At 41.6% G+C, this 26,165-nt stretch overlaps 1 protein-coding gene across 1 annotated transcript in view; it reads right to left on the bottom strand.

The window, feature by feature from the left end:
- The window catches only part of rad51 (RAD51 recombinase), an 80,068-nt gene that overhangs the window by 18,723 nt on the left and 35,180 nt on the right, over nucleotides 1-26,165 (bottom strand). Inside the window, exons 4-6 of the mRNA XM_086061713.1 lie at nucleotides 24,709-24,800; nucleotides 22,397-22,491; nucleotides 686-799 (exon numbers count right to left, since the gene is read on the bottom strand). Coding sequence (XP_085917839.1) covers nucleotides 686-799; nucleotides 22,397-22,491; nucleotides 24,709-24,800 — 301 coding nt within the window. The remainder of the gene's footprint in view (nucleotides 1-685; nucleotides 800-22,396; nucleotides 22,492-24,708; nucleotides 24,801-26,165) is intronic.

Below are 26,165 nucleotides of genomic sequence, written 5' to 3'. Positions count from 1 at the left end.
TGACGTGAAAGATCAAAGCCTTTGTCACATTAAATCTAGTTTACGGTGTCACTAAACAAAAAATATTAGTGTCAAAATCACTATTGTGCAGAAAATGTATCTTTTCACAAAAAGCTCGTTTTCTCCTTATCTTTTCAATTTTCGCCTAATGTCATTCAAATTACCTATTTTTAAATGGTGATTACTAAAGAACGGATAAGGTACAAACATACTTTTTTTCTAATGAAAGAATGGAACGCGATCTTTAATGTGGTACCCACCATGTTTATGTAATCACAGCACACAATATTCTGTTTGCCTTGAAAGATTAGTTAAAATGCTCAAAATCGGCTGTATTGTCAGGGTTGTTTTTTGGATAACGTAGGGCAGTAAAAGAGTTAAGGTTAAAGTACCACTGATTGAATCATTTGGTGATATAACACCCCAATTCCAACCCTTAATGTGGTCAAGCAGCGGGGTAATGGGTCGCATTTTTATAGTCTTTGGTATGACCCAGCCTCACAGTCTCAGAGCAGACACTCTACTATAAGGCCACTGAGCAACTAACTAAAGAAGATAAAAATAATATAAATAATAAATAAATGGTCAAACATCATTTTTTAACAATGACGTGAAATGTTGTCCAATAACACAAAATAAAAAATATATATATATAAAAAATCACAAATCCTTTATCCCAACTGACCTGGACTCGGCCATCATAGCAGATGCCTGATAAAGCAGCTGCGTCTGATGATCCGTATTAAAAGCTCGAGCGTAGGCTACGTTGTCCAAAACATCACTGCCCACCAGCCCATACCTAGAAACAGAAGAAAAGATAGCTGGGCAATTGGCTCCTTTTGATTTGAAGTTTTATCACTAAAGTTTTTCTCCATAGATTTGGCACATTTATTGAAACTGAGATGACATTTTCAAAACTGCAAACTCATTTGGCCAAACAGACTTACATTTGTGCACAACCTACCAGTTCATTAGCAAAAGCGCATATTTATCCCAAAACTGCTCACACATGCTTCACTCCAAGAAGTTCCTTTTCTAAACAAAGAGTCGGTACAGTCACAACTGCAAAGATCCTTCTCATTTGCTTTGGCTCATCTGCATTCACTTAGTTCTTTTGTGAAAAATAACTTGGATGATTTTGCACAACTCTTTGGATCATCTGCAAAAGCTTATATCTCTCCTAAAACAGCTCACCTATGTGTCAAAATCAAATTTCTGTCATACAAGTAATCATTGACCGAGTACCTACCGGTTTTCCCTGCGAAATATTTGAATGATGGAGGATACTGTGGAGCGAGGCACATTAGGCTGAATTCGGCGGCCTGCCTCAGCCATTGTGCAATGATGGTTGATGACATGGTCAATGAGTGTGGCCCGGATTTCATCAGGGACAGCATGGTGCCTTCGTGCTCGGCCTCTTCGCCCTTTTCCATCACCACCCGTTCTCACTCCTCTTCCACCTCCTGCTCTTCCTTGAGCTCGAAGTAACCCTTGTGGATTTACTTGGCCAAGTGCCTCCATGTTCACATTGCAAATGGCACTGGTATTGTTCAAGATCTATATATACACATGACTGCAGTATTCACAATCATGGATAGCATGTCAGATAATTTAACATAACTGTTTGATTGGTCTACTGAGATGTAGGAAACTCCTCCTTCGTTAGTCAAGTTCACTTTCACCTGACTATCAATTACTGCCATGAATGTATCAAATATTTAATGAAATTCATATATGGGATTTGTACATTTATATGCTTGATTAATTTTGACAATTGAACAGATGATTTTGCATATTATGATTTACACACTGAAATCCTGCTGACATGCTTTGGAGAGGAGAGCCATTAGACTGAAAAACAACGAATCCAGCTCGATCAGCAATTTGAAAATGTGTTAAATGTGGGCAGATTGTGCTAACTGTAGGCGAAATGTACACAACCATTAGCACAGATCCACTGAGGCAATTGAGACATGTTCTAAGACATTGACAATTTGATGAAAGCAATGAGAAATGCCATTCAGTTGAGACCAATTGTAAGTTAATTTAGGGAATTTTCCATGATATTTTGAAAATGTAATCTCAGTTTCAAGAAATGTGCCAAATCTACGGAGAAAAACTGTAATACAAAATTGTTTTTAGTTCAGAGGAACACTTGAATGGGATCTCACGTCTTCCTTGCACGTGGGGATTGCACGTTCGCGGAAGCATGTGTGTGTCTTTGTGTGCGTGTTTGTGTGTGTGCGTGCGTGTGTGAAACACCGTCCTAGCAAAGGGAATAATTGGCTGCTTAACTAAACTAAATCAGGAGCCTAGTTGTTGGCCTCACGCTACAAATGAAAGACTTTCAAACGTGGATACTGGCCGCCTCTCACTTCTTGGCAACAGACGAACGGGAGTTTGCAAACGTGGACGCTGGTGGACATTAGTGACGAACTGGCTTAGCATTAGCAAGAACGAAGCTACAACAAGCTAGTACGCACGACGCCGATGTATTTAAAATTGGACAAAACAACATTCTTGGTTCTCCGGTCGGCCACGGTACAGCGCTTCACAAGCACATGAAGGGCACAGAGACCTGCCAACTGACCCTCTCACGCACAATGGAGTGGGTCAAGCCGTCTAGTCTACGATCATGATCTTCATTTTATTGAAGTTAGAAACGAGAATACAGAGGTATCAGGTGCAGAATAAATTAATAGTATAAATAATAAATGTGGTTAATTTCCCCAAGACCATTAAGGGTGGAGTTTATCAATAATAATAAAAAAAGAAAAAGAAAATTGGTACATTAAAAAACATGTAACATGTTAAAGGCACGGAACACAAGTAACCAACTTTTTGCACATTTGCGACCCCTCTGGTGAAAAGCGGAATGAAAGCCAGTCACGTGCACCTGCCCAGAGTGCCGAAACGTTAGTTAGTGATAGTTTTATTGTGCATTGCTTATCATAAATAGACCCTATCGCATTTTCGTGACGAGGTCTTACCTTTTTAGCAAAAAGAAAGCAAAATGTGGGTCCCGTTTCATCCTTTTCCTACCTACTCTAATATTAACGCTGCTCCAATATTAATCCACGTCCTCCCGCGACGCTTGTGCAACTTCAGTTTTGCCCTTTTTGGCACACTCGACAGTGTTATCTTTTCCTGCTCGGTATTCTGACCGTGGTCGAGGGGGAGGTTTTTCCCTCGGCCAGTCACCTCAGCAGAGGAGAATTTTTCCCTCGGTCAGAGTCACCTCTCTGTGGAAAACTCCCGCTGCATGTCGCAAAACCTTTGGCCGATGGTCGAACAAAAGGAGACACCGTGAGATGGAGGGTCACACAGCAGTATTGGTTTATTATTATTTTGACACACTTTTATATCCGCTGTGGCACACGCTTGTCTTTTCCCACGGACTCGTAGAAACACTCCCAAACACTTCCGCCGTCCCAACGCTTCCGCGCAGCGAAACTGAGCGCGTGCACGTGCCTGGCAGGGAGAAAGCTTAAAGTTTCGGTCCCGAATCCCTGATCATTATTTCACTCTACAAGAAAATAGGGGCAACAGCCATTGTGCTACAGTAGTGCTTCCTGCCCATTAAATAATTCTTAAAACATATGTGAGTGAAAAATATGGTTATTGTATCACGTCAACGTTGCGTCATTCACCTTTGAGTTTAAATAAATAAATAAATATATAAATGTTGATAGTCTTCCTCTGTTTTAATTTTTCTTAGCAAGACAGTGTCCAATTTCTGGTGAGCTATTTTTAGAACAGACTTGAATTTGTGGGACACTTACATATGTATATATATATATATTTTTTAAGTGAACTGTCTACAAGGCACCAGTGTCTCTATTCTCTACAAGTTTGCACACACACTTAATTGAAGCAATTAACTTCAGAGGCTGCTGCCGCACAGCCCTGCAAGCAGCGAGTGGTTAACTGCCCATTTACAAATTAATGTGCAATATTTATACAGACACCTGCGTATAGATACGTGTATCGTAAAGAGGACCGCAACTATATATTGCCATATCAATTTTTTGGAGCACACCCCCAGTTACGACCAGGACTGACCTTTAGCGCTCGCCAATGGCGACTAAAAACCGCGTCGGGCAAACTCAGTTTATGGTACCATTCGCCCGGATGGCAACCTGAAAATTATTGTGAGTGGAAGAGTGCACACAGACTCGTGACAGGACATGCGATAAAACCCCGTTCATTTGGTGACTGAATCGAAAGAAAACAGCACCGTTAGCACTTGGCACTGCTCAAACACCATGATTTTGCGACGAGTACCGGAAGACCTCTTCCATAAGTTTGCTTTTCCCATTCCAGTGTGCAACGAGTGTGCTATTAGCTTGCGTTTAATGTGGCCGTTAGCATTGCATGCAACTTTGTCGCGATCCAATTGTTTGAAGTGCCCGGAAAGCTGTAAAAAGTGTGCGGAGATTCAGGGAATTTTTTATTGGTACAGCCTGGGAAATCATGAGTCTGCACCATTTTTACATATAGAACAATATAATAAAGTTTGACGTGTCACATGAACGCTGCCAGCAGACGTGGTTGGTAATCTCACCTTTTTATTTGTCTTCACACAACTGGCTACTGCTGGCCGCAGCCAACGGCAAACACAAGAAACTTTAATCGCAAGCCGAATTAGCACACGTTACCAACAGTGTATGGATGAGTCCCTTTCCACCGCGAGACGTGCGATGCGTTCACAAATACTCGGACACAAGAGTACAAAACAGAACAGAAACACACCTTAGTTATACAAGCTAATAAAGTTTATACCAGGTTCAAGTTCAGGCCTTGAGAGCCCATATCCAGCCTGTTTTCCATGTTTCCCTCCTGCAGCACAGCTGAATCTAATGATCAGCTAATCAGCAAGCTTTGCAGAAGCCTGATAACGATCCTGATCATGAATCAGGTGTGTTAGTGGAGAAAAACATTGAAAACAGGCTGGGTTTCGGTCAGTGTGCTGGAGTCCATAAATAAAAAACTTGACGTCCTCGGCCTCATCCTCGAGGACGTCAAAGAATTAAAGGTAAGCCTGGAATTCGTCAGTCAGCAGGTAAGTGTCCTTAAACAGGAAAATGCCGAGCTACATTCTACACTCACGGCTGTTTCAGCCGAGCTGGAAACTATGAAAAAAGGGAATAAAACGCTAAAAGAAACAGTTTTAGATGTCCAATCCCGTAGTATGCGGGAGAATTTAATATTCTCAGGTATATCTGAGAATACCTCTGATAACCCAGAGGTTGAGATAAAAAAAATTATGACGAATTCATTAAAAATTCCTCAGGAGACGGTAAATAACATCTCTTTTGACCGGGTACATCGGCTTGGAGCCCGTAGAGGCAACAAACCCCGTCCTATTATTGCCAAGTTTGAGCATTTTAAACAGAAATTATTTGTTAAAAGTAAAGGACGGGAGCTTAAAGGGACCTCATTTGGAATGAATGATCAATTCCCGAGAGAGATCAATGAGCGGCGAAAGGTACTGTTTCCTATAATGAAACAAAATAGGCAGGAGGGTAAACGGACTACGATAGCCGTTGATAAGTTATATATCGATGGCCAACTATTCCGGAACCCCAATTCCACTCCCTGGCTATTCTAATTAGCATTGGTGGAACTAAACTTAGTTTGATTACTAGGTGTATACATATACTGTATATGTGGTTATAAAACCAAAAATATGAATACTTATTATGTTTAGGCTATATTATAAATATAATATTAATACACAACTATATCTAAAATATATTTAAATAAAAAAAAAAAATCTCTCGCTTGGGTTACTGGTGTATTGTTATGTTTAATCCCCTGTTAATTTCCTTCACTTTCACCTCCCTACTCGTTTTTGCACTGTTTTATTTACTTACACGTTACCTTACACGTTACCTTACACGTTACCTTACACGTTACCTTACACGTTACCTTACACGTTACCTTATACGTTACCTCATATTTTATACAAACTATATAAATCACCTAACCACTTTGATTCTATCCTATAACATGCCAGTGGTGGCAAATGGCCTATACAGATATATACATAGGACTGAGTTTATATTATTTGTATGCATAAATTAGTTCTGGTTTCCTGGTATGTTTGTGGCGCTCGCTCACAGGCAAAAAGAATAAAAACTTTAGACCATCTCTTAAAACTAAAAGCAGATATTTGCCTCCTACAAGAAACCCACCTACAAAAATCTGAAGAAAAATTACTTATTGATAAAAATTTTAGCCAAGCGTACTCTGCCCCTTATAACAGTAGACAAAGGGGAGTCTGTATACTCATACATAAGAATTTACTCTTTACTCTAAATAATACAATAATAGACCCAGAGGGCCGATACATTATTATTCAGGTGACTATATTTAATAAAATATATACATTCGGTAATTTATATGCCCCTAATAATGATGATCCGGCTTTTTTCCATGAATTTTTCTCTAAGCTGTTTGAATTAGCAGCGAACTCTACTATTATTATTGGAGGAGACATTAACACAACCTTAAATCCATTAATAGATCGTTCTAATAAAACAACATGTATAAGGCGATCACAATCTACAAAAGTAATAGGGGAATATATGGATGACTTTGGCCTCGTCGACAGCTGGAGACTTAAAAACCCAAATAAGAAGGAATTTACCTTCTTTTCCGCTGTGCACCGGTCCTTTTCAAGAATTGATTTTTTTCTTACAAATAATTCTATTGCTGATAAAACCGTTACAAAAATACATCCTATTATTATTAGCGACCATGCACCAGTCTCCCTTTCCCTACAAGTTGATTATACCTTTAAACCACCACCTACATGGCGTTTTAACATCTCACTACTAAACGACGCAGAATTTGACAAAATTATAAGAAAAGAATGGGCAGACTTTTTGGAAATAAATGACTCTGCAGACCTATCTCCAGCTCTTCTCTGGGAAGCTGGGAAAGCAGTAATTAGAGGTAAAATTATATCATATTCATCTTATAAAAAGAAACAGGATCAAAAATTAGAAAAAGACTTGGAAGATAAAATTAAACAACTGACGGATGAGTACGCAATAAACCCAAATAACCAAATATGGACTGACTTACAAAATACAAAAATACAGTTAGACGATACGTTAACTAAAAAGACAGAGTTTATAATACAACAATTGAGATACAACAACTTTGAATATAATAACAAATCAGGTAAATTTCTTGCAAACCAACTTCAACGTAATCGGGAAAAATCGCTTATAACGGCTATTAAAGGGACAACTGGTGAATGTACACAATCACCAGAAGAAATTAATCAAATTTTTTATAATTATTATCACAACCTATACTCAGAAACTAATAAACCTAACCCAGAGCATATTGAGGCATTCCTCAGTAGCTTAAATATACCTCAGGTAACTACTGAATATAAAGATATGTTAGATGCACCACTTACTATAAACGAGTTGTACAGTGCTCTAGATAGTATGCCAAATGGCAAAGCACCCGGCCCGGATGGTTATCCGGCTATATTTTTAAAGCACTTCTGGTCAATGCTTGCTCCACTATTCTTAAGAGTAGTAACAGAAATTAAAACTAATGGTCACATACGCCCACACATGAATACAGCAGCAATTAAACTTTTATTAAAGCCAGAAAAAGACCCCACCCTTCCATCAAGTTACCGTCCGATTTCACTAATTAACACTGATATTAAAATTATCACTAAGGCTTTTACATCTAGATTAGAAACAGTAATCCCGACAATCATTCATAGCGACCAAACAGGCTTTATTAAAGAGCGTCACTCTACTAATAATATTAGAAGGCTCTTTAACCTTATTAGTATGTCACAGCGGCATGATAAAAAGGCAGTTATTATATCATTGGATGCAGAAAAAGCTTTTGATAAAGTTAACTGGTCCTTCCTCTTTGCTGTTTTAAATAAATTTGGCTTTGGGAAGTCATTTATTCACTGGGTGTCAGTATTATATGATTCTCCTAAAGCTACTGTTACTACTAATGGGATTATATCTAAGAGTTTTACTCTACAGAGAGGCACAAGACAGGGATGCCCACTGTCGCCTTTATTATTTGCAATATTTATTGAACCGCTTGCATTAGCCATACGCCAGGAAAGAATGATTCAAGGAATTCACTCTGGGGTAACAGAACATAAAATTAATCTATATGCCGATGATATTTTACTTTATTTAGAAAAGCCTGCTATTTCGTTAGGGGAAGTATTTAACTTAATAACTAAATTCTCACAGTTATCAGACTATTCTATTAACTGGACAAAATCAACACTTCTACCTATTACAGAAAATTCATGGAACCCTGCAAGCTAGGACCCATACTACTCATTTCCTATAGGTAATTTAAAATACTTAGGCATAAAAATCTCACCTAAATTAACTGATTTAGTTAATTTAAATTTCACTCCACTTCTGGATAGCATTTATAGTGACTTGGAGCGCTGGAATAATCTTCCTATTTCTCTAATAGGACGAATAGCCACTATTAAAATGAAAGTTTTACCCAAAATAAACTATTTTTTCTCAATGATTCCATTTAAACCTACGGCTAACTGGTTCCAGTTGTTGGACTCAGCCGTTACAAAATTTTACTGGAAAAAAAAAAGAAGCAAAGATTATTCTATCTACTCTTCAGAAAAATAAATCCAAAGGAGGTCTAGAGGCACCAAATTTTATGCACTATTATATAGCCAACCAGCTACAATATATTATTTTATGGGCACAACCCAATAGAGATACTAACTGTTGGCTGGAACTAGAACAGAAGGATTGTAATAACCTCAGACTCCTAGATTTACTCTTTATTACAACATCGATTAAGCGACATAACTGCTTTAAAAATCCAATGATTTCCGCCACCCTGACTGCCTGGTGGAAGGCACTAGAAATGACAAAAGCCCAAGTGGAGCCCAGCGGGCTTTCTCCCCTATGGCATAACCCCGACTTTCAAATTAACAACCAATCGTTTTATTTGAATGTGTGGGAGCAGAAAGGAATTACACATCTCCACCATCTCTTCTCAGATAATATGTTTATATCATATACATCCTTGCTCCAAAAATATAAAATAAAAAACGGAAACTTTTTACATTATTTGCAAGTTAAAAGTATGATAAAGAAACAAATTCCAACACTCCAGGGTACGCTCCAACCGCCTGTTTTAGCTAAAGATATTACCAAGCTTTCTCCGACAACAACAAAAAAACTCTCAAAAATATATAAGTTACTTTCATATACTGATAAAACGTCTTTACCCATCTCAAAATGGGAAACAGACTTGTCTATAGCTCCGGAATCTGTCTTTTGGATTCAAGTTTGTGAAAACGTTTTTAAAATGACAAAACACACAAATTTACAACTTATCCAATATAAAATTATTCACAGAACATACATTACTCAATATATGATGAAGAAAATGGGACTCTCAGACTCCGACATTTGTCTCCAGTGTTTACAAAACACTACAGACACTTATTTTCATGCTTTATGGTTATGTACTCCGGTTATGTGTTTCTGGACTAAAGTCTTAGAAAAACTTTCCGCTGTCTTGGACTGTAGGATACCGTTCTCTCCAAACTTGTGTTTGCTAGGTGACTTAACAACAATTGACTTACCACATAAACAATTTCAATCTATACTTGTAGCCCTTACTATCGCAAAAAAAACAATTCTTGTTAACTGGAAAAATAAACAAACTTTGAATATCGACCAATGGTCTAACCTCCTCATAAATCATATTTTAATGGAAAAAATATCTGCCTCAAATAAAAACCAAATGTCAAAATTTAAAGAAACATGGTCTACGTATATAGAATTTTTTAACCTAAACTTGGATTTTAATTCTGCCTGTTAGCGAGAGCCACAGCAGCGTTATAACTTGCATTGATGTTTCTGTATTAGGCAATTTGTAACTAATGGTTGTGTTTCTATAGTCAGGAACCCGGCTGCTGCCAGCGGGATCGAGCGGATTCACCTCCGATGGGCACCAGGGGTTGATATTCGGATTCACGGCATGCCAGTGGGTTAATTCTCTGGGTGCTGTCCCCCCTGGCTGGGCGTGGGCGGGTCTGCCCCTCTGTTGGCTGCTGGGTGGCGGCTGCGTCTTGGCCGTTCCCTGGGTCTCTTGGGGGGTGCTGCGTTGCGGGGCTTTCCGTGGTGTCGGGGGCGGCGCCGTTCCGGCGCGGTCCGTCGCTCTGGGCCCGGCGACGCGGTTCGGGGCCTGTGGGCCGCCGGGGTGCCCGGTGGTTCCCTCTCCCCTCCCCCTTCCTCCCCCTTGCTGCCTCTCCCTCCTCGCCTCTCCCCGCCCGTCCTCCGCCTCCCTGTCCCCTCTCCCTCGTCACCCTTCCTCCTCCTCTCCCCCTCTCCTTGCGTCCCTGCCGCTGCCCCCTGCCCTTCTTGTCGTCCCCTTCCCCCCTCCCTTCCCCCTCCCCGGTACGCCTTCCTTCCCCTCCCCTGGGCCGGGGGCTCCATCCATGGCCCGGGTCTCGGTGCTACGGGGGCCGGCGGGGGTGGCTGGGGTTTGGTGTCGTGCCCGCCCCGCTCCAGTGGGCGTCCTGGCACCTCGGGCGGGACCCAGTATCCGGGGGGCGAGCCCTATCGCCCCGCCGGACGGGTCCCATATGCCCGCCGGGGTCCTGGTGGGGTGGGTGGGGGCTTGGTGGGCCGGTGCGCCTCCTGCCCCCGCCCGGTTGGGGAGGGCCCCGCTGGTCACTCCTCTTAACTCACTACACTAGGTTTGCACAATACACTTTTATAGACATATAGGGCACATAACACACTTTGGGGGGTGGGGTAGGGTGGAAACACCGTCTTCACCCTACAACTCCCCTCCAATTTTAATACACCACACAACTTGTGGGGGGGGGGGGGGGCTTGTGTGGGTGCCATCGGTTGGGGGCCGCAGTATAGAGCAGTGCTGCGGTCCCCTGTCCGTGTCGGGTCGGGGGGGGGGGCGGCTTTGTTGGGGGGGGGCGGTGGTGGGGGTTGCGGGGTGGGGGGGTGCTGGGGTGTCTGGGGGATTGGGGACGTGGGGGCGGCTGGGGCTGGGTTGGGGTGGGTGGCGGGGGTGGATGGGGGTGGGGGGTCGTGGGGGGTGCGGGGGTTGGGGGCCGGTGGGGTGCCTGGTGGGCCTGCAGTGCCCCGTCCTGCTGCGTTGGGCCGGGGGCGCGGGCCGTGTTGGGGCGGGGGGCGCTCCTGCTCCTGGGTTTGCTCTCCGGCCGGTGGCCCTGGCGGGGCCCGGGGGTCGTCTTTTGGCGCTGCCACGGCCTGGGGGGCCCTGAGGTGTTGCGCTCGCTCTGTTCCGGCGGGGGTCGACGGCTCCCCTCTTTGGTGGAGATTTTCATGCATGCCAGATCCACCACACCAGCATCTACCGAAACTCAGACACAATCTGTTTCCTCCTCAGGTTATTGAATCGGTGGAGGCTGGTGTCTGCGGATCTCACGCGGCTTCGTCTGTCCTTCCTTCCTTTTCTCGGTCTCTCCTTTGGTCTCTTGAGGCCTCCCTGATTTTATGTTTTTTGGATTTGTTGGGGTCTGGATGTTTCTTGGGCTGGGGAGGAGTTCTGGTGGGGGGTGTCTGGTCGGTGCTGGATTTCACCTTCCTTGGTTTTCTTTGGTCCCCTCGGGTCTCCTGGTGTTCGGTTTAGGTGAACGGTATGAGATTTTTTCTAATAGGTTTTCTGGTGAGCTAACAAATACACGCACGCACGCACGCACGCACATACACATTCTCACCCACACACACACAAAAAAATAAATAAAAATAAAATAAATAATAATATATATATATATATATATAAAAAAAATAATAATAATAAAAGAGCAATGATGATGACATTTCCGAATGAACAATACTGAGCTCTTAAAAAATAAAAAATAAAAATGAAAACAGGCTGGGGCTCTCGAGGACCGAACTTGAGCACCCCTGGTTTATACAATCGTAACATTATATACTAATGGCTCTCGCTCTTTATTAGCTCTCTCGCATCAGGTAAACACTTCAAAACAACTTGGTTTGTGCGCGTCTGTCAGCTGGATGCAGTGCGCCGCGCAGTGATACGAACAGAAAAATAGAGCCCGGTGGTAATGGAGTCTGAGGTTGTTTTTTTTATGTGCAGTTTCGTGATGCAAAATTGACCCCCACCCCCTCCATTCAATAACGGACGTTTAAGTAATGTATGTTGGAAAGGAACGACGAAACAGAAATCTTTTTGGAATTAATTTAAGAAACGTATATTAACGCTATTTTAGATGAAAAACAGCAAAGAAACGCTACGGTTTATTAAGATTTTCAAAAGCAAACTCATCGTACAGCGCAGTCACTTCCTGGTTGTCGTCTTGTTCTTTTAAATTACTAGTGGATCACATTTCTCTACCACCACCTATAGCGGCGGAGTCCCCTCTCAATATTTGCAAAAGAAGAACAGATGGAAACGGGTAATGTTTTGCGCATTTTCAGTAAATTTGCCTAGAAAATTCGAAACAAGTGGATGGAAACTCCTCCACCATGAGCCGGCACCTTACAGTGGTGGGGGAGTTTGTGTGTCCCAATGATCCTAGGAACTATGTTGTCTGGGGCTTCATGCCCTTGGCAGTCACCCATGGTCCTAGGTGAGGGGCGAGACAAAGCACAGCTTAAAGACCCCTTATGATAAACACAACATATGGACAGACGTTTCCCTTGCCCGGACGCGGGTCACCGGGGCCCTCCTCTGGATCCAGGCCCGGAGGTGGGGCTCATTGGCAAGCGCCTGGTGGCCGGGCCTGCACCCATGGGGCCCAGCCCAAAAAGGCAACGTGGGTCCCCCTTCCCACACACGGCTTGGGCTTTGGTACCAATCCTCTCTAGAGAGGGTTGGATTCTCTTCCACTCTGGAATTGCCCACGGTGAGAGGCGCAGAGCAGGTGTTGGCATACTTACTGCCCCCCGGCTTGGTGCCTGTACGTTGGGGTTCAACCCGGTACACGAGAGTGTAGCCTCCCTTCGCTTTTGGGTGGGGGGACAGGTCCTGACTGTTGTTTGTGCATATGCACCAAACAGCAGTTCAGAGTAATGATAGTAGTCCTTGAAGGGTGTGCTGGAGAGCGCTTGATGGCATCCCTTAGGTTCGAGGATTGCCGCCACCTTACGGCCACAGCTCCGATCGGCCCCCACCTTCCCCGGGACAAAGGAGAAGTTCTGCCGGAGGTGGGCGTTGAAACTCTTTCTGACAGGGGATTCTGCCAGACATTCCCAGTAAACCCTCACAATACGTTTGGGTTTACCAGATCTGACTGGCATCTTCCCCCCGCCATCGTAGCCAACACACCACCAGGTGGTGATCAGTTGACAGTCCTGCCGCTCTTTTCACCAGAGTGTCCAAAACTAGACTTTGTCTCTCGGCTGGCCTAGGAACGCCTTGGGATTCCGCCAGAGGAGCTGGTTGAAGTGGCTGCGGAAAGGGAAGTCTGGGTTTCCCTCCTAAAGCTGCTGCCCTCGCGACCTAACCGAAGCGATAGTAAATGGATGGATGGAAACTTAACTTATGGTATCTCGCCGGAAGAGCTTGTTAAAGTGGCTGGGGACAGGGAAGTCTAAGCTTCCCTGCTGAAGCTGATACCCCCATGACCAGACCCCCCCCATATAAGGGGTAGTTAAAGGATGGATGGAAGAAATAACATCACAGGTGCTCTTTAAATTTGGCGTGCAATTTTTTTTTTGATAAAAACCTTTGTAATTAAGTGATTAATCACGATTAATAAAAATTCTAAGATGTCATTAATCTGATTAAAAAAAAATTTTATTTGGCAGCTTTAATAAAAAAGGCAAGATTTGAATGGAAAGCAGAGAGAAGAATGAATGATACTTTGACCCTTTTTAACATGAAATATTTATCTTTTCAAATTTAAATAACCCAATCAGAAATAACCCCATTATGATTTTTACACTCACTATTACTGTAAAAAAACAAAAGATTCAGTAAAAATACCATAATATGAATTTCAGGCCATATCACTAAGCCCCAATCTCTGTTTGAAGAAAATAAGTCTGGAGCAAAAACATGGTGATATGGGGATGATATTTAAATATCTTATATTTATTTACAAAGAACATGTACTGTAAGGAAAAACGTTGTTGTTGGTTTTTTGGGGGTTTACATAGACTATTACACATAATTTCAACTTTAAACATGACGGCAAGTAGTACAATAGGTCTTGCCTCAACTTAACCCATTCTAAAAACCCTAAAAAAGGACTGCATCCCTCAACAAAACCTCCTTATTGTCCTTGCATTATGAGAGTAATGTATTTTAATATTTTGATAGTATGTCATTTTCTGTCATGCTTGTAAATGTTCCTGTACATTGTGAATATTGTACTAAAATTTGAAGAAAATTGTAAATTGAATCAATCACAATATTTGTCAGAAAAATCGCAATCGTTCAGCCCTAGTGTGGATGTACTTTTTGCGAACAGACACCTTAAATTTCCCATTTGGGGATTAATAAAGTACCTATTCTATCCAATCCTTCTTAAAAAGTTAAACAGTAGGGATAAGTTGTTGGACTGTTACGCATTAGAATCAAGGAATGTTTGACGTGTCCGTGGACGTACCGGACTGTCAAACAAAGCCGACACACTGTCATTTTCCGATCTACCACTCGCATGCCAATGCTGTTGTACTTCACACGGAAACCTAAATTTTCCTACACATGAGTTTTAAATGAAGTTTTAGTCTACTCTTTTTCATCTGAAGTCGCCATGACACCATTTTTTTTCCTTCGTGTTTTTGTCCACTGCCGGATGGCAATCTTTAGGTGCACTACCACCTAGTTTGCAGTACACATACTGTAATGAAGTCTCGTATTTGTCGCATGACTGTATGCACCGAACCGTGATGTCGGAATCAAGACGGTACGGGTCAAATACAAAAACTGTGACACCTATGCGAACCACGTGAGGATAAGCGATTTGGATAATTGATTGATGGATGCATATATTTTGTAAGCCCCAACATGATGCACAGATGAGACGTGACTTCTGGTTATGGAGCCAGAAAAATAAAATTATGTTACGTGAGCTATATTATGGAATTGCTGAACAAAAGAAACTTCACGGCTTAAGAAGAGCAAAACTGTTCACCCCAAGACACAAGACAGACGTACACTAGCTCACTCCTAGACTTCTTAAGGGTTAATCAAAGGATTAATTAACTGTAAATATGGTGATTGAATTTATATGATTGTCATACATTTGGAATAATTTGCCATCATGAAACTGCTTTGACTATGAAATGAGGAAACACCTGCAGCTGAGCAGCAAGAAAGGGACTCTTGTCAAGAGAAAAACATCCAACCGCAAGATGTTTTTCACGTACCTGCTGATGATTGCAAAAGTCTTAACACGAAATCATAAATTTTCCACAGTCATGCAAAGACGTCATGAAAAAACATCCACACCCAGGTTATTAAATGTGTTGATTTAAGATAGTGTGATATTGCTCTATTGTGTGTACCCCTCCCTTTTAGAATGTATTTTGAGGGACCTCCTTGATGCAAATAAAAGGAGAAGAGTGCGGAGAGACTGTTTTGGAACATAGCAACGAATTGTATGGTGCAGTTCTTCTCCGTTCTCCTCGCAAGCTTGTGAAAAGGTACAAAGGTGTCTTCTCTCCTTCATTGTGTTGTGTCGTTTCTATGAATGTCAGCTTATTGAACCTGACATTTAAATTGGTTCTTTGAGAGCCGTTTCCAGAGGCTGAGTCGACGTCTGGGTGAAAGACCACGGCCGTGGCACAAAAAAAACCTTTCCGGGACCCTGGGCCTCGGCTCTGCGTCTGGAGATCGAGGGTTGACGGGAAGCCCGAAGGAGTGAAGACATCTCTGGTGAGTATGAAACTCACACACTCGTGAGGAATGAGTGAAATGTGAGTCTAGGTGATGGCGGCAGTAAGAAAACCCTAAGAATAGTAGTCCCTATTAGGTAGACAGAGTAGTAGTCTATAAAACTGTGAAAAGGGAGACTGTAGCGTACTTAAACTCCGTGTAAAGACAGATAAGTCTATAAAACTGTAAAAAGGGTGACAGTGTCCTGTATGCACTTAAACTCCGTGAAAAACGAATGTGTGCATGTGTAAAGTGTGATTGGAGGTTTGCTACCTCATTTGAACAGGACATTATAGTGACAAACTGTCTTGGGAAGCAGAGGCAAGAATTATCCGCCACTTGTGGTAAAAGTTTGAGAATTACCTCAGACAAAGTAATTGTAAAAGTCGGCATAGTCACCCAAGGTGAACTGCTGGCTTTAACATGGGTAAAACAAACAGCAAAAAGTTGACACAAAGCATCCGCAGCAAACGCTAACATGTAAAGATTGGAAGTTTGTAGAAAATCGATGTCCCTCCAAAATAGAATATCTAAATTTGTGGATAACAAAATACAACTATGCTGGCCAGCTTAAGACACAAAAGATATTTGACCTGCAGGGTAAAATTAAGATAAAGCGGAAAAATAACAACAAGAAAATGCAAAAAGATGGGTATGACGATACAGAGTTTTGGATGTTTATGGCGGAAAAGCGAAGTGGTGATAAATCGAGACAAACAGAAGTTGACCGAGCGATACATTTTTGTGAAACAGTAATGTTTCACAAAAAAAGGATGACGAAACAGGGCCAGTGGGAGTTAAGACGGGGGGGAAAGGGAAGTGACAAAAGGTCAATCACAAGAACCACAAATATCCTCACCACCACACAGCCTCCCACTCATCACCTCAATTCACCCCCACAGCACTTTACACAACATCGTAATATAATAACATAGTATCCTCCTCTCCCCCACCCCCCCCCCCCCCCCATCTCCTTTACCTGCTTCTCCCTCCTTCCACAGACCTCACACATGGGGAAGACCATCCTATGGCCACAAGGGGAAAGAGAGATTTGGCAGTGGAGTTCTCAAAGAAAATGGGAAAAGTTTTCTTACCCGTCGCAACAAAATCTACCCCATGGGAGGAAGATGTACAATAAACATTTCCCATGATAGAAGTTGCAAATCCAAATATTCAAGAAGACTCACCTACTATTTTAGTCCATAGAACATGGACTCCAGAGGATGTGAAAAAGGCCGTAGGAGGCATCACACCTCACAGAACTGATGTTAATACATTTTTACAACAAATTGAAGACCTTAGGAGGTCTTATCACCTAAATAGTGTGGAGGGCCAGCAAGTCTGGATGAAAGCCCTGAAAGGTGATTGGCACAGTATTAGGGGAAATTGGGAACCAAAAGAAGGTCGGGCTGTTTTAGTCCATGACAGCCAAGAACTCGACCATCAAGTGTACGGCTTTGTGGAGCATACTAGAGCAAAATTTAAACAAAGAGTAAATTACACAGCAATTAGAAGGGCGGCACAAAAAGATAATGATCCATTTGAAGATTATAAAAACAGAATGACTGCATGTTTTAAAGCAAACAGCAGCATCTCTGAAGATCATGCTCCAGGCAGGGTGTATAAAGAGCAATAAAAAAATGCTCATTCAAATAATTCCATAAAACAGTGGATTGAGAAACATTGGGTTGACAAACCAACGGGTAGCTTGGAACAATATATTAACCAAGCATTGCATGCAGAAAGAGTGTTACACAGTAAGAAAAAGAAAACTGACACCTTTCTGACAGATACACAAATGGGGAAGTTTATGGAGCCTTGGCTAGAAACATTGATGATCATTTTTACGGTCGAGAAGGAGGAAGGGGAAGAGGTAGAAGAATGGGAAGGGGTGGCAGACGTGGACTTGATAGAAGGGACACTAAGTTTGACAAAAAATCCATTATTTGTTGGTGGTTTGGAAACAAAGGACAGCCTCGTGTCACCTAACAACGCATGACGAGAGCAGCCATCTCCCCATCAAGAAATTGATGCACAAGAACCAGACATTAAATCAAATTTACAAGAAATTCTCGCATTGGACAGAGCCAAAACTGAAATAGAGCTAATACTGAATGGAAAGCCAATGACTTTCCTTTGTGACACATGTCCATGTAAAACTGCCTGTAGAGAACATTGTCTAACGAAAAAATATTCGTTAGAACAGCCAAGGGGCGACTCTCCGTGGTGCCAGTAACACACCCTGTTTGTGTAAAGGACCCCTGGGAGAATCTTGTAAACTATCGATTTTGGTAGTGCCGAATTGCCATGTAAATCTGTTGAGGAGGGATGGCTTGCTCAGACTAGGACTAGCACTAGTTTCTACACCCAAAGGGAACATTGAAGTATGAAGACGGGGTAACCTTTTGCAGGGACAGTTAAATGTTCCACAGACCCGACAACCTAATCGCTGTTATATCACGCTTGACACACGCACGCTGGCACGACACGCGCACACACGCAGCAACTAAACCCTTTGTGGGATTAACTGACTGCATGACACAGGCTGACATTTTGCAGGATGGCATCCTACTAGACATGCAACAACAAAGCCCAATCCAAGAACAAAAAATCTGTTCAGATCCCGTAGAAGCTGTTCAAGTTCCCACAAACCGCACATCTGGGGTCCTGATAAAATTGGAGAAGAAACTCTCCGTTGATGATACATTTTTAACAGTCACTGGTGCTTCACAAACCGGTAATAATTGGCTCTTATTAGTGGAGACAGCCGCCAAAGCAGCAAACTATAGTTGCATATTACAAGGTAATCCCAGTGAATATTACGTAAATTTGCTTCCTAGAAGTAATGACTAAGGTGACACCGAATAAAATTTGTGTTTCATGGAATAATATCTAACTAATCACTAAAGCCACTAAAGACAAACCAGTTTTCTCCACTAAAATTGCAATGGCAACTTTTCTTGTATCAATCTTAGAGAAACTGCTAATAAAGTAGGAGTGCTTAATTCCACATGGTTTAAGAACACCCTACGCCAGACAGGCCCACTACTGTCACGCAGTGATGTGTGGTGGTGGTGCGGTAGTAACAAATTATATGACTCCTTAAAAAAATATATCTGGCATCTGTGCACTAGTGTCACTCCTTTTACCCGTGTCTATATTTCCATCGACAGAAAGGGACAGACAATTGGCAGCCTCAGCATTCGACTTCCCCCTCCTGCTTTCCAGAAGGCGACGTGCTTCCTGGGAGGACGGAAATCCAACTTACATTGATGCAATTGCCGTTCCTCGTACATCCACTATAATGTACAGAAACTAGGTAATTACACTGAATCTGGCTTTATTGCCATAAGAGAACAATTGGCTGCTACATCACTCATGACCAATGTTCCCTCTAAGCTGCACGCGTGCGCAATCGCGCACTGCCCGCACATTCTCAGCGCACAAGAAAATCTATCCAGCGCATAAACAACATCAACATAACGTATTAATTAATATCTAATATTAGACTTAATCTAATCTAATTAATTCGCCCAATAATATTGTTTTTTTGTTTCTCACTCAGTGAGTGACAGGTGTCCAGCCAATGATACGATACGGTTCACTTACGGTACGAAGCCAAATAGCCAATCATGGCATTGACGGTGCTTGCGTCTGGGCCCTGCCTATATGCGCCGTGCAGGTTAGCTAGCAGGTTAATAGATGCTAATACAAACCCCGCATCATGGCGAAACGAACAGGCAGCGACACATCCACTCACCAAGCCACAGTAAAAAAGAAATGCAGTTCTTTTAAGATGGAATGGTTGTCGGAGTATGTGCAAATTGAAGAAAAAGCGGTGAAATTGGGTGAGATTTTTTCTTTTTCAAGTGAGAAAGGTCTACTCTGCAAAACATGCAGCGATGCCAAAGTAGCAAGTGAGTTTTCAGAGGGAAAAATGTGGATTGAATGGAAGCTGGACTATCTCAAGCGTCACGTTCAGTATAAAAGTCATTTAAAAGCTGTCGAAACTGTACGAAGACTCAAGATGGGACAGGGGATTGGTACAAAGACCGAGAGAAAAGGAACGAGCTGTCAAACAAAACAAAATCAGACCCTGAACAAGTTAAAGTTCTCATTGACAATATTTTACTTTCAATCAAAAGGAATGCATCAATGCTGTCATCAACCTGGACAAAGTGTACAACCATTGGAGAAGTGAGAAGGACAGACGTGAAAAATAAGGTAAAATTTAAGTCAAGATTTGTGCATATTCTAGTGAAGGTTATTAAGATTTTGTCTTTATGGATATTAATCATTAAATGTTGTTATTATTAGATCATTTATGGGTAGTAGAAATGCCAAGAAAAACTGTGTAATTAGATATTTTACAGACAAAGTGTTACAGGAATTTGCACTGCATCACAAGCTACAGCACAAGTCATTGTGCAAAATGTGAATGTTTTAATGTGAGCAAAATGTTATGTCTGAAAGGTGTATATGTCTCATATCTTCCAGAACAGGACCCTCAGCCAGGCCAAAGCAGGACTCTTCCCATGGCCAAAGCAGGACTCTCACATACTGTATAACATTTACACATCCCATTTTTCAGATTTTTGTCTTTTTTTTAAGTGGACCAAATTACTTATTTAAAAATAAAGCGTGCATATCTGATGTTGCTCACAGTAGTCCTCAGTTTGCTCAGGGAGCTTGTGTGTATGCCCAGATACATGAAAAATTAGAGGGAACATTGCTCATGACTTTCCAAAACTGCATCGCGCTTGACATGCTCTTGGCTGAGAAGAGTGGCGTCTGTGCTGTTTGGTGTCCATTGTTGCACTTAAATCCCTAATAATACAGCAGTGGAAGGAGCACTCACAAGAGATGAAGGAGCACTCAGGTGTGAACACCTCTGCCTGGACTGAGTGGTGGGACAAAATGTTTGGTAGATATAAAAACCTAGAGTTTTCTGTCCTGGTTTCTATAGTTGTTTTTACAGCTATTTTTACATTGTGTGGTTGTTGTTGCATACCCTGCATCCGCGCATAGCTTAACTGTCTTATCTCAGTCGCTATAGCCCCTATAAATTCTAAATTGGGTGAAATGTACCCTTTTGCTTGTCGGACGAAACGATGATATCCATAATGGTGTCTTAGATGATCTTGCTGATATTGGTGATTTGATCTTCCGTCTTTCAGACTTATTCCTTAAAAACTCCTCACGTTTATGAAAATACATATAATGCCTACATTTTATTTTTGTGGACAAATTAATGATTCATCTGAATAAAGCCTTTCGGAAAACTCTTTTGGTGATAAACTTTCAAAGCAAACGTAGGATAAAAAGGAGGGAAATGAAGGGTTAATCAAAGGATTAATTAACTGTAAATATGGTGATTGAATTTATATATATATATATATATATATATATATATATATATATATATATATATATATATATATTTTGCTCTTTTGTGTGCACCCCTGCCCTCTTAGAATGTATTTTGAGGGACCTCCTTCATGCAAATAAAAAGAGAAGAGTGCGGAGAGACTAATTAGCATTAGCGAGTCAGACTGAAGTAGATCATTATGATTGCTCGAACATCTATAAATTGAAGCAAAAATCAATCAAATAATTTAGAATCAAAAATCGCTCTTAATCAGAAATCGATTCTGAATCGAATCGCACACCCAAAAATCGGAATCGAATCGTGAGACATTTAAAGATTCCCACCCCTAGTAGCAACGAATTGTATGCCACAGTTCTCCGTTCTCCTCGCTAGCTTGTGAAAAGGTACAAAGGTGTCTTCTCTCCATTGTGTTGTGTCGTTTCTATGAATGTCAGCTTATTGAACCTGACAACTTCTTTGAGAGCACACTAGATCGATACTAACGGCTAACCAGTAGTCCAGCTGATTAAGGCGACTCCAAGCTTCCTACCTCATGATATCGAAGCAGGCAGAGATGGCAGCCTGTGCAGAATTTATAGTCCAATTGGTAACTCCAATGTTGCCCTCTTCTCTTTAAGCAAGTTTTGTAAATTAGCTGCAGTGCAGTGCAGTTCTCAAGGATAATTCATATGTGGATGCATCTGCTCACTCTGCTGCATCATGAGTGGAAATAAATAATAATAATAATAATAATGCATCAGATTTATATAGCGCTTTTCTAGACTCTCAACTACGCTTTACAATGGAATGGATACATTCATGCACTCACACATTCACACTGTGAGTAGAACTGGAGGCAATGTGTGTGAAGTGCCTTGCCCAAGGACACAACGACACATGACTTGGGGAGAGCGGGGGTCGAACGGCCGACCTTCTGGTTACTGAACGACCGACTCTCCACCCTGAGCCACGACCACCACTAAACCCAAATCAGGGGCGGGTGTTAAATGTCCATTAAAAAAAATTCATGGCATTAAAGGAACTTAAAATTAACTCAATATTGACATGCTAAGTTTGAGGCATTCAAATTACTCGGGGACTCGTTTCACCAATAGTTGCCATTGTTTAAAACATCTCCTGACTTACCTTTCGGCTACAGCCAGGAGTCTCTCTGGTCTGAAGGTTCCCTCTGTGTCGATGTACATGGCTTTACCTTCACCACCTCCTTGATCCATGGGCAGCTAATGGATGGACAGAGAAAACTACCATTGTCAATGTTTCATCAACTTGTTATTAGATTGAAAATGTTAACTGGTGAGTTATGTGCAACAAAAGATGGCCTAAAGTGACATCTATTTGAGATGGCACATCTTGCTTTATTTGACATTTAAAAAATATATATTTTTCAGAAAAGGTAAGAATTAAATGAATTTGTTTCAGTTCCAGTGGATATATGATGGAATGCCGTCAAGAAAGCATGGTATTTCAATAAAGGCTATTCAATTGAGTGAACTAATATCAAGCACTGTCAAATGAACGCTCAGCAATTTTTAACCCGTTTAATGGCTTATTAGAGAGATGATTAGGAAAGGAATAATTGACAGCTTGATTTACCTACTCAAAATCATTCCCATAGAAGTAGTTCTTCTAGTAGTTGTTCCTTGCATTAGGGCCCTGATCTTTAGGACCATGCGTTTGGGAACTTGGAGAAGCCGCCACCTTATATCTGGATGCACAATTGGACAACCACCCCTTGCCAAAAGACCACCAGTTTGGAAGACTTCAACGAGGATGACGACATTGATAAGATAGGGTCTACAATTACTTATTAAAATATAGGTTGTTGATTTTGATTGCTCATGTGCTCAAAAGATTTCCTGCCTGCAATCGGGTACACCAATAAATAACACACACCCAGTCCATAATAGGTCACATATTTTGTTACATGTAGGTATTGTTTAGTTTTCCATGATGCACTTGTGGTCCCTGAAGTTAATGGCACTTGAAGGGGCAGGTGGGATTGGACCCTTCGTGAGCAACATTGCCTTTTGTAGGGGACCGCACTGTCAGATTTAGTCAACCTAGAACATTTAATAAACAACAGACAAGGAAGGAAGACAAAACTTGATTCTTTTTGCACAAGGGGAACGAACGAACGAACGAACGGAGATGTGCCCAGATTACATTCTCCTACCTGTTCTGAAGCACACTCCGCCGAACCTTCTCTTTTTATTGGGCAGTTCCTGGTTACATAGCCTATTGCTGCTCTAAATGATTTGGGGAACCACATAGCAGCAATGTGACAATCATCCCGGATATGAGTCATTGCACAGACAATAATGCAAAAGTTTTTCTTCAGCGTGGAAAGTTTCAGTCAAAGTTCACAGTTCAACCGCAAAATGTTCCAGCCGCTATCTTGTCACGTTTCTGTTTTACAACTGCAGCTTCTCGCGCTCCTTCTCTTCACAGACAACCCTAACACACGTGGTTCAAACATAGGTCACACTGCAGAATAAATGATTTGCTATACTATAAGAATAAATACGAGATAACTTATGTGCATTTATTCTAACACGCATGCACATATAAGATTTTTGTAAAGACATACAGGGGTGGGAGAACAATTTGCACAACATTCTTTGTTTTTACCTTATTTTGGAATGAGTGTAATTATCGCCTTGACCAGGAGATTGGAACTTTACCATTCTTCCGCATCCAGTACTGTGGAGTACTGGTATCAACTCATTCTTAAACACTTTGTACCACTCTGCCAAATACCCATCATAGCCCGCTTCCTTGCCATTTTTTAGTGCATTTATGGCTTTTGATATTTCTTCTTCAGTAATAGTTTAACATTTTATTTTGATTACATCCTATTGAGCTCTGCTATTTTGTTGAAATGTATATGCTTTCCATGTGAATTAGCAAGTAACATTCATACATTAGTGAGGGGAGTGGCTTCTCACACACACAGACAGACAGACAGAGAGAGAGAGAAAGAGAGAGATTACATTCAAATATCTTGCGGATATTAAGCACTGCACACCCCCTGTTTAACACGCCTCAAAATCAGGGTAGCACAGTAGGCAAGAGGCTAGCATGTCTGCCTCACAGGTCTGAGGTTCAGGCTCCAGTCTTCCTATGTTGAGTTTACATACCGGTATTCTAAGGGTGCTTGTGTACCTGTGACAGCCTGAGGGGAATGTGAATGGATTTTAGTCTATATGTGCCCTGTGATTTTCAGGAGAGCATCCCAAAGACAATGGAGATGGCTCCAGCTCACCTGTGAATTTGCACTTGTGAGAACAAGCAGTATAGAAAATCGATGAGGGATGAAGTCAAATCAAGTGTACACAATACTCAACTATATTAAAGGATTTGAGGTGAAGTTCAAGTGTCACATTAAAATGGTATAATATCTGTCCACTTGATATTTACCATGAACAATTGGATGTTACCTGACATGTGACCGCGAGTGTATGGCACAGCTGGGTCTTCCCTGTCCGAAACTCCCCAAACATCTCCGTGATGGAACCAGTCTCGATCCCACCTCCAGGAGAAACAAAAAGTGGAGTCAGAATTATTTTTCCATTGTAATCTGATATATTATGCTCCTAAAACTGGGTGGTTATGGAAAAAATAAACACAATAATTTTTGATTGAATAAAATCACAATTGTTAAAAATAAGGGTGTCAAAATGATCTTGTTAATATCGCGTTAACTTAAAGTGCCTTTAATGGCACAATTTTTTTTAACGCTCAATTAACGACCACTCCTTATTTGAAAAACCTCTACTAAGGGAATTCCAGTGACGCAGCAGAAACATCCACGTCAAAATTACTCAATAGAATTGCACTGTACTGCACTTGAGCTACAATACACAACAGAATGTTCGAATAGAGAAGCCATTTGGACTGATTTGGACTGTGTAGCACTTCATCTGCCCTGCTTCGACAGAACGCACTCAGTAAGCGCTGGTGTGAGTGATTAGCACAGAGCTAAAGCTCTCCAAGAGGTGTCCACTCTCAACCCCTGTGAGAGCCAAGAGCCGAATGAATGCCGTGTTGTCAGAGTGACTTAAATCATTCGCTTCCTGACTGATAGAGGTAGGACACATTGTATCGCTCCGTGAGTTGCCTCCCGAGGCGCCAGCTGAAAACAACAACTCCATTGTTTTGTTTTTTACAACATGCCTAGTGGGAAAAGAGCAGACAAAACGGATAAGATGGAGGACTTAAAGTCTTCAATTCAAAAATTGGAGAGCACCATATCCGAAACGATCCAAAAACAAAAACAAAACCTTTGGAAGGAAATCCAACAGATGCGGATTGAGAATCAGGAACTAGTGAAGGCGATAAAAGACAAAGATCGGCGCATTGCAGACTTGGAGAAACTGACAAGAGCACGCACCAACAATCTCATCATCACAGGAATTAAAGTTAGGCCACGCACCACTTTGATTAGCTGAGTCCAATTGCATTCTGGGAACGCTAAGCTTCGGCTTCATCCAGTCAGCAATTTTTCTTTTCGGGTATAATTGTATGTTAAAAGTGAATGTTGTTAATTGTCTCCGATTGTCCGAAAGGAAAAATTAACAAATAAAAACAAAAGCAAAACAAAGCAACTTGATCTTTTGATGTTATGCATATTTTATTCATGAACTCCAGAAAATAGCTCGCAGGGAAAAAAGCATGTGGATGAACTTAAACATTCTAAACGCCCGTCTTCTCTCATTGATCACCTATCTTAAAAAAGCCTCAAGTAACAAATCATGACAACTAATGTGGACACAAATAAAAATAAAGTCTGGAGCTTGATATAATTATAGGCTTTTCTCATACACTACACACACACACACATAGTCTTGATCTGATGTTCGCCTGGAGCTTGATATAATTATAGGCTTTTCTCATA

The sequence above is a fragment of the Leptonotus elevatus genome, chromosome 18, assembly GCF_054856555.1.
Source record: "Leptonotus elevatus isolate MCC_2025b chromosome 18, RoL_Lele_1.0, whole genome shotgun sequence".
NCBI lineage: Eukaryota > Metazoa > Chordata > Actinopteri > Syngnathiformes > Syngnathidae > Leptonotus > Leptonotus elevatus.
This window is presented reverse-complemented; position numbering and strand designations above follow the sequence as displayed.